At 40.0% G+C, this 10034-nt stretch overlaps 1 protein-coding gene across 2 annotated transcripts in view; it reads left to right on the top strand.

Moving 5' to 3' along the window:
• EHHADH (enoyl-CoA hydratase and 3-hydroxyacyl CoA dehydrogenase) overlaps positions 1–5350 on the top strand; it is a 93140-nt gene extending 87790 nt beyond the window's left edge. For both annotated transcript variants that reach the window (XM_037741954.1, XM_017538386.2), the window contains one exon: positions 3281–5350. In XM_037741954.1, coding sequence (XP_037597882.1) covers positions 3281–4542 — 1262 coding nt within the window. In that variant the 3' untranslated portion in view covers positions 4543–5350. The remainder of the gene's footprint in view (positions 1–3280) is intronic.
• The last annotated feature ends 4684 nt before the right edge of the window (positions 5351–10034 follow it).

The raw sequence follows: 10034 nt of genomic DNA, 5'->3' as shown, positions 1-10034 counted from the left end.
TTTTTCTCGAGATGGTGTCTCACTCTGTCACCCAGGCTGGAGTGCAGTGGCGCAATCTCAACTCATTGCAACCTCTGCCTCCTAAGCCCAAGCAACCCTTTTTTTTTTTTTTTTTTTCTCGAGATGGTGTCTCACTCTGTCACCCAGGCTGGAGTGCAGTGGCGCAATCTCAACTCATTGCAACCTCTGCCTCCTAAGCCCAAGCAACCCTCCCACCTCAGCCTCCTGAGGACCTGGGACCATAGGCACATGCCACCACACCCGAGTAATGCTTTGCATTTCTGGTAGAGACGGGTTTTCGCCATGTTGGCCAGGCTTTTCTTGAACTGCTGAATTCAAGTGATCTTGCCCCTTGGCCTCCCAAAGTGCTGGGATTACAGGTGTGAGCCACTGCACTTGGCCCTGGCTTCTTTAATTTATCATAATGCTTTCAAGATTCATTCATGTTATTGTATGTATCGCTGTTTTATTCTTCCCCCCCACAGAGCTTCGCTCTTGTTGCCCAGGCTAGAGTGCAATGGCACGATCTTGGCTCACTGCAACCTCCGCCTCCCAGGTTGAAGTGATTCTCCTGCCTCAGCCTCCCAAGTAGCTGGGATTACAGGCGTGCACCACCACCCACGTCCAGCTAACTTTTGTATTTTTAGTAGATGTGGGGTTTCATCATGTTAGTCAGGCTGGTCTTGAACTCCTGACCTCAAGTGATCCGCCCACCTCATATTTTATTCCTTTTTATGGCTGAATTAATATTCTCCATTTTGTGTATCCATTCACCAGTTGATGGACATTCAAATTGCTTCTATTTCTGGCTAATTTTTTGATGTCAGCAAATGAAATTTATTTTTATTGTATAAATGCAAAAATTACAGGAAAATATTTTAAAGCTTTAAAAAATGCCTAGTGACATGATACAGGAAAATCACAAAGCAGGAGAACTACACGAAATTAACAAATTTCATTAAAAATGTCTCACTGTATCTCAGATTTTGAAAGATTACATTTCTGTGGAAGACAGTTGATTCTGTTGAAGATATAATGACCCCCAATTTAATTAATAAGTGATGATAGCTACCGATCTATTTCTTTTGGAGAGGAGATAAGAACAATGTGTATAAGTTCTGTGAACATGTAATAAACACAATTTTCCAGATCCAGCGTTAGCTCGGGGTTCTGAAATTATTTATATTATTTTAAATTTTAGATTTGGGGGTATATGTGCAGGTTTGTTACATGGGTGTATATATTATGTGATGCCAAATTTGGGCTTCTAATGTTCACTCAAGTAGTGAACATAGTACCCAATAGGTAGGTTTTCAACCCTTCCCTCTTCCCTCACTCCGCCGTTTGGAATCCCCGGTGTTTATTTTTCCCATCTTTGGGGCCATTTGTAACCAATGTTTAGCTCACACTTATAAGTGAGAGCATGCAGTGTTTGGTTTTCCGTTTCTGTGTTAATTTGCTAAGGATAATGGCCTCTAGCTGCATCTATGTTGTTGCAAATGTGTGATTTTATTCTTTTTTATGGGTGTATTTGGCTATTTTGAATAATGCTGCTAATGAATATTCATGTACAAGCTTTATGTAGACATATATTTTCAGTTCTCTTGGAGATTTAGATATCAGTGGAATTGTTTGATCATATAGTAACTCCATGTTTAACATTTTGAGTAACTACTAAACTGTTTTTCACAGCAACTGTACCATTTAAAAATTTTCCAGCAATGTTATCACTATTCTAATTTCTCCAAATCCTCACCAAAATCTGTTATTGTCTGTCTTTTTCATCATTGCCATCCTAGTAGGTTTGAAGTGTTACCTCACTGTGGTTTTGATTTGCATTTCCTAATGACGATTGATGTAGAACATCTTTTCATATGCTTATTGGCCATGTGTTGTTTGTGCTTTGGGTGTCATATCTTAGAAACCATTGCCTAATTCCAGATCACAAAGATGTATCCATCAGACTTACTCCTAAGATCTGCTCCTAAGAATTTTATAGTTTTAGCTCTTACATTTAGGCCTATGATTCATTTTGAGTTAGTTTTTGTATATGGTGTGAGGAAGGGTCCAACTTCATTCTTTTGCATGGGGATATCCAGTTGTCCCAGCATCATTTGTTGAAAAGACTATACTTTATCCATTGAATGTTCTTGGCAGTCTTTTTAAAAATCAATTGGCCATAATTGTATGGGTTTATTTTTGGCTGTCAGTTCTATTCTGCTGATCTATATGTCTATCCTTTTGCCATTATCACACTATCTTGAATACTGTAGGGTGTATTTTTTGTTTGTTTGTTTTTTGTTTTTGAGACAGGATCTTAATCTGTCACCCAGGCTAGAGTGCTGCATGATCATAGCTCACTGCAATCCTCAAACTTCTGGATTCAAGATATCCTCTTGCTTCATCTTCCCAAATAGCTGTGACTATAGGCATGCACCATCAAGCCTGGCTAATTTTTAATTTTTTATAGAAATGGAGTCTCACTATGTTGCCCGGGCTGGTCTCAAACTCTTGGCCTGAAGCAATCCTCTCACCTTGGCCTCCCAAAGTTCTGGGATTACAGGCATGAGCCACCTCACCCAGCCTTGAATAGTTTTGTCATATGATTTGAAATTGGGAAGAGTGAATCCTCCAACTTTGCTCTTCTTTTTCAATATTGTCTTAGCTCTTCTGGTTTTCTTGCATTTATCTGTGAATTTTAGGATCAGCTTATTGATTTTGCAAAAAGGCAGCTGAGATTTTTGTAGGAATTGTGTTGGTTCGTCACATCAATTTGGGTAGTATTGCTACCTTAACAATATTAAGTTGCCTGATACATAAATATTTAATGTTTTTCCATTTATTTAGATCTTATTTAATTTGTTAATTGTTTCATAGTTTTTAGTGTACAAATCCTCCTATTCTTCATTAAATTTATTCCTGTGTATTATTCTTTTTGATGCTATTATAAGTAGAATTGTTTAACTTTTTATTCAGATTGTTCATTGCTAATATATAGAAATATACTTGATTTTTGTATATCAATTGTGTACCCTACAATCTTGTTCAACTCTTTTGTTAGTTTTTATACTTTCTATTTGTGTGTGTGAATCCAACTAGCTTTTATATCCTCTGAAACACTTAACAGAGTGCAGAGTTTTAACTAGTACTCAATCCATTTGTGTTTCTTCAATTTCTTTAAATGCCACATTGTCACATAAGCCTTCCATCCGGTGAATAACATTTATCAGTTCACAATACCACTGAGTCATTCTTTTTCTCCTTCAATTTTTATCTGCAGGCTTGGGAACAATGGGCCGAGGCATTGTCCTTTCTTTTGCAAGGGCCAGGATTCCTGTGATTGCTGTAGACTCAGACACAAACCAGCTGGCAACTGCAAACAAGATAATAACCTCTGTCTTGGAAAAAGAAGCATCCAAAATGCAACAGAGTGGCCACCCTTGGTCAGGACCAAAACCCAGGTTAACTTCATCTATGAAGGAGCTTGGTGGTGTAGATTTAGTCATTGAAGCAGTATTTGAGGACATGAGCCTGAAGAAGCAGGTCTTTGCTGAACTCTCAGCTGTGTGCAAACCAGAAGCTTTTTTGTGCACCAATACTTCAGCCCTGGACGTTGATGAGATTGCTTCTTCCACAAATCGTCCTCACCTGGTCATTGGCACTCACTTCTTTTCACCAGCTCATATCATGAAGTTGTTAGAGGTTATTCCCAGCCGATACTCTTCCACCACTACTATTGCCACTGTTATGAACTTATCAAAAAAGATTAAAAAGATTGGGGTCGTTGTAGGCAACTGTTTTGGATTTGTGGGGAATCGAATGTTGAATCCTTATTACAATCAGACATATTTCTTATTAGAAGAAGGCAGCAAGCCAGAGGAGGTAGATCAGGTGCTGGAAGAGTTTGGCTTTAAAATGGGACCTTTTAGAGTGTCCGATCTTGCTGGGTTGGATGTAGGCTGGAAATCTAGAAAGGGGCAAGGTCTTACCGGACCTACATTGCTTCCAGGAACTCCTGCCCGAAAAAGAGGCAATAGGAGATATTGCCCAATTCCTGATGTGCTCTGTGAATTAGGACGATTTGGCCAGAAGACAGGTAAGGGCTGGTATCAGTATGACAAGCCATTGGGTAGGATTCACAAACCTGATCCCTGGCTTTCCAAATTCCTATCACAGTATAGAGAAACCCATCACATTGAACCACGTATCATCAGCCGCGATGAGATCCTGGAGCGTTGCTTATATTCACTTATCAATGAAGCCTTCCGTATCTTGGGAGAAGGGATAGCTGCTAGCCCAGAGCACATTGATGTTGTCTATTTACATGGATACGGATGGCCAAGGCACAGGGGCGGGCCCATGTTCTATGCTTCCACAGTTGGGTTGCCCACCATTCTAGAGAAGTTGCAGAAATATTACAGGCAGAACCCTGATATTCCCCAACTGGAGCCCAGTGGCTATCTAAAAAAGCTGGCTTCTCAGGGAAACCCTCCCCTGAAAGAATGGCAAAGCTTGGCAGGGCCCCCCAGCAGCAAATTGTGATTCGGCCTCCCAGCTTATGCCCCACATGTTAGCATCAGGTAATGCTTACTGAATTTCAGTGAAATTAAATCCAAAAATCCAAAGTAAGATTGTTCTGAAATACAAAGCGAAAGAAATAATCAGTAGAGTCTTCTGTGCGACGACGTTCATGGTCAGATCTTTACGCGTGTGCTTCCCATGCCTGTGAATCTGCCCCTATCAGATGAATTCAATGCATGAACTTGTGTGAATGTAATACCATAATAGCTGATGAAAGAGGCTCAGGCGTAAGTTATGATTCTCAAGTGCGTTGATCATTGGAGAAATGAGTCATCAATTAATAAGTGATAAATGCAGCTAAGTCGTACATTCATTTTGACCCCTTTCAACCTCACACACATAGCATTGATCAGAAGTCTTATGAATCATACATACAATCAACGAGCATTAAAGTTGTAAGAAAAACACAGTTGGAAATTGGTAAGGGAACCGAGTACTTCCAACCAGCACGGGGAACTCAGGGTAGTGTGGTAAATTGTGCTCAATGTATCACTTCTGTGCAAGCCTCGGAAATGTTTGTTGATCATTTCGCTAAGCACAGGGGACAACCTAGTTTTTCCTCTTCTGTTTACGGAAAAATGATAGAAAGTAGTAAGTTGTTAACTTGTGTAAGAAGGGTCTTAGAGAACATCTAACCTTCTAGGAGTTCCCAATTCTGTGATAGAGTAACGATACCAGTCCCCTGTTATGACAAGCCTTTGTGATTTTACATATGGAAATGACTGAATCTTGAAAAATCTAAAATTGTTACAAAACATATTTTGTATAATTTTGTTATGAGTTCTCTTTTTACTTTTTGACTTGTGTAATTAAAAATTAAGGGGCTGGTCAATACAAAAACTTGTACGCAAATTTTATAGCAGAATTACTCATAATGGCCAAAAGCTGGATACAACCCAAATGTCTATTAACTAATGAATAGATAAGCCAAATCTGATATATCCATGCAGTGGACTATTATTCAGCCATAAAAAATAAAGGGCCAGGCACAGTGGCTCACACCTGTAATCCCAGCACTTTGGGAGGCTGAGGCGGAGGATTGCTTAAGGCCAGAAATTCAAGACCAGCCTGGGCGACATAACAAAACCCTGTCTCTACAAAAACTAAAAAGAAATTTAGCTGGACATGGCGGCACATTCATGTAATTCCAGTTACTTGGGAGGCTGAGGTGGGAGGATCTCTTGAGTCCAGGAGGTTGAGGCTGCAGTGAGCTGTGATCATGCCACTACACTCCAGCCTGGGCAACAGCGTGAGACCCTGTCTCAAAAAAAAAAAAAGTATGTATTGATACATTCTACAAGATGAATCTTGCAGACATTATGCTAAGTAAAAGAAGCCAGCCACAAAAGGCCACATACTGTATGAATGTTTTTATGAAATGTCCAAAACAGGCGAATCTCTAGAGACAGAAAGTACATTAGTGGTTGCCTAAGGCTAGAATTGTGGGGGAGTGATGAATGGGGAGCACAGGATTCATCTAATGGGCACAGGATTTCTTTATGGTTCATGAAAATGGTCTGAACTTATTGTGGTAATGGTCACATAACTGATTTTGAGTGAATTATATGGTATGTGAATTATATCTCAATAAAGTTGTTAGTAAATAAATGGGGCTGACGATGTTATCCTTCGGCGTGGTGTAAATGAACTTTGACAACATTTTCACCTGTGAACTCAAACAAAATGATAAAAGTTCTGATGTGAAAATCTGCAGTGAATAAAGTTTCCCATTGTTAAAAAGCAAACGAAAACCAGCAAAAAATTCAAATGTGCTTTGAATTGTACAGAGCACAATTAATTATGTTTGAAGTGTATACTACTTCATTTTATATAATTTGGTTTGTGAATTTAAAGACGTCAATGGAGATGATTCCTGAAAGTAGTGATTTTGTCTCCAAAGTGATTTGTTTTCAAATTAATGTTAAAAAAAAAAAAACATTTTTTCTTCAAACCTGGAATTAATTTTAATTTGAGTTCTTATGATTTATTTTCACCTTACACTAGCCTCTAGATTGAGGTTTTGAAACTAGAGCGTCCTTGAATAGATTTTATGACTCAATAACCCTTGAAATGTTATGGTAAAGTTTGTGTATATGTATCTGAGTGCGTTTCTTGGAAGAGGTACCGTATCTTACATCGTATTCTAAAAGGTGTCATAATAAAGGTTAAGGACCAATAGAAAATGGGAAGAGCGGCTGGACGTGGTGGCTCACGCTTTAGGAGACCGAGGTGAGCAGATCACTTGAGGTCAGGAGTTCAAGACCAGCCTGGCTAACATGGTGAAACCCTGCCTCTACCAAAAATTCAAAAATAAGGCAGGCATGACAGCGCATGCGCGTAGTCCCAGCTACTCGGGAGGCTGAAGCAGAATAATCGCTTAAACCTGGGAGGCAGAGCACAGTGAGCCAAGATCACTCTAGCCTGGGTGACAGAGCAAGACTCCATCTCAAGGTAAAAAAAAAAAAAAAAGAGAGAGAGAGAGAGAGAAAATTGGAAGACGAAATATGAGTTTATTCCTTCTTATTTTACATCAAATGAAGTCAAACTAATTCTTAATTTGCTGAGTCCTGCATATAATAGTAGTTAATATAATGAAATGTTTCAGGATATCCTCTCCTGTCCTTGAAAATACACTTGCTTAAAAGGCTGATTTGGTTAATAATTTTAAAACGTATTTTTTAAAAGAAAGCTCTGGATTACATTTTTAAAAAATATGTTCTACTGAGAATTGACTCTGATGAGAATTATATATTGGAAACACCCTTGAAGCTGTAAGACGCCCAGCTTTAAAGATGCTGTTAATGATGCTCCTTGAGTCGGTAAAGCCGCCGTGCACCTGCCGTTTCTCTCTATTTGTTTATTTCCAGCAGGAACAGGTATGCACGAAAACGATAAAGTCAGGAGTCCTAAATTCTCCTGATTAATGATGTTACAGAATTGTTAATGCAAATCATACTCTGCTGCACTGTAGGGAGCTATAGCTTTGTCTTTAAAATAGACACCTAGAAATCAGAAATATTGCAGCCTCACTAGATTATCTGCACCCTTTCGGTAGCCATTGATAAGATTAAATCAAGTTCTCTGGACTACCTTTAAAAGCAGTTTTATGCAAGAATAGAATAGTTCTTGAGGATTCTTGGGACCGTCAGTACCGTCTGCTTATCTTACCAGCTTATACATATTTCGAGATTAGCAGACAAGTACACTGCTTCCAGGCTGGACAGCAGGATTGCACAACTCCAGTGCACACCATTCATACTGTGTACCAAAGGGGTTGTCATCCACATAGAAATGATATGAACAACATACCTTGGAATTGTCTAATTCCTAGTTTTGTTTTCAGGACACTCTGTGTAGCAGTTTCAAGCCAAAAACTCTTCTGGTTATTGCTGTATCTTTCTAAATAATGGCTGGCAAAAGTGGCTGGGAAAATCTCTATTTAGGCTGGATCACCACTGGGACCAAATTTATAAGAAATGATTACATTTTGTTCGTTCTTTTTAATATTATTTTCCTAGCACCCTGAGAAAGAGGAGTATGAGAGAGATGAACAGAAATTTTAATTCTTGTCCAAAGAATTCCAGGGCATTTAATTTATTTTTTATTTTTTGTAGAGACTATGTTGCCCAGACTAATCCCAAATTCCTGGGCTCAAGCAATCCTCCTGTCTCGGGCTCCCAAAGTGCTGGGATTACAGGCATGAGCCACTGCACCGGGCCTCCCAGGGCATTTCAATTGAAATATTTATGTGTTCTCTTTCACCCAACTTAAAGTAGCCTGGCAGAATGAGTGCCTGCCAGCATCTCATGAGATGACATGAGCAGAGCTCATGCAGTCACTCTTGTGCACATTTTCACTGCACTTAGGGCTATTCCACATTCTCCAAGGGGACATGCAAACAGTTGCTAATTCCAGCTGTAATATGACATCCCTAGGATGAGCTTAGGGCAAAACCTTCTCCAACTGATCCTAAATGGACATGGATTTCCAAAGCTGGTCAAGGCCTGGCGTGTTGTTGATTTATGAATTGACGGTTGGCTCTCCCCCAAAGTTTATCTTCTTATGTAGGAATAAATGTCCCAAATTTTAGCTAAGCATATAGTTGCCCAGAATACACAACGTATTTGTCAGCTTCTCTTATATGAAATTGTGGACATGTGACTAAGTTCTAGACAATGGGATGTCAGAGGGAGTGTCACATGGCAGCGTCTGGGAACTGGCCTTCACAGTCAGATGATGTGCAGCCTTTGCCCATTTCTTTCTTTGTCTCTTCCTTCATCTTCCTGCCTGGAACACAGACGTGATGGGTGGAGCTGCAACCACTAGACTAGACCATGAAGACAGAGGCCACGCCCTGGAATGAAGAGCAGTAGAGAGCTTGGGTCCCTGAGGAGCTCATGGAGCACCATTGCCACTCACTCTGCCTTCCAGCAGTCATTTAGGTGAGAGAGCAATCAACTCCTATAATGGAGAATTTGGTGTTATTTTAAGGCTTTACTCATAACTGACCCTAATCTGAACGAATGCAAGTGGGATCCAAAAATGAGTAAGGTTTGGGGTTTTTTGTTTTGGTTTTGGGTTTTTTTTTCCTCAGTGCTATAGATAATTCTGATGCACAGGTAGTTTTATTTATTAATTTATTTATTTAGGGATGGTGTTTCACTCTTGTCACCTTGTCACCCAGGCTGGCATGCAATGGTGTGATCTCGGCTCACTGCAACCTCCGCCTCCTGGGTTCAAGTGATTCTCTTGTCTCAGCCTCCAAAGCAGCTGGGATACAGGGGCACGTCACCATGCCCAGCTAATTTTTGTATTTTTAGTAGAGATGGGTTTTCACCATGTTGGCCAGACTGGTCTCGAACCCCTGACTTCAGATGATCTGTCTGTCTCGGCTTCCTAAAGTGTTGGAATTACAGGTGTGAGCCACTGAGCCCAGCCACACAGGTAGTTTTAAGAATCTAGTCTCATTAAACAAAAGTGTTTTTGCCAGTTTGATGTGTTTTTCAACTTGATGTTGAATTACTCAGAAATTTTTATATGTTCCACATACAATTGTTGTGGGCAGATGGAGATGCTTACTAAGAACCTGAGAATAGGGCTTTAAATAAACATTTAGTAGGAGATAGTCTCACAGGCCTACTTGAACCTCAGAATGACCTTTATTTAATTAGAAATGAAAAACATTCATGAAGAAAATATGTATTAACAGAAGGATAGGTGGTCAACAGCAGCATGAAGGAAAAGAAGAAAAATTGGGAAAGCAGTATGTCTCAGCACTGACTACAAATACTAAACCTGGGGTGCACGAACTTTCTGCTCACTAGATCAGAGATCTCCAAAATGCTGTGCCTCCACCCAAAGAGTATGAAAAATGATCCATGGAGCCGGGCGCGGTGGCTCAAGCCTGTAATCCCAGCACTTTGGGAGGCCGAGGCGGGTGGATCACAAGGTCA

Source organism: Cebus imitator, unplaced genomic scaffold (genome assembly GCF_001604975.1).
Source record: "Cebus imitator isolate Cc_AM_T3 unplaced genomic scaffold, Cebus_imitator-1.0 Scaffold111, whole genome shotgun sequence".
NCBI lineage: Eukaryota > Metazoa > Chordata > Mammalia > Primates > Cebidae > Cebus > Cebus imitator.
Note: the sequence above shows the minus strand (reverse complement) of the source record. Positions and strands in the feature narration are given on the sequence as shown.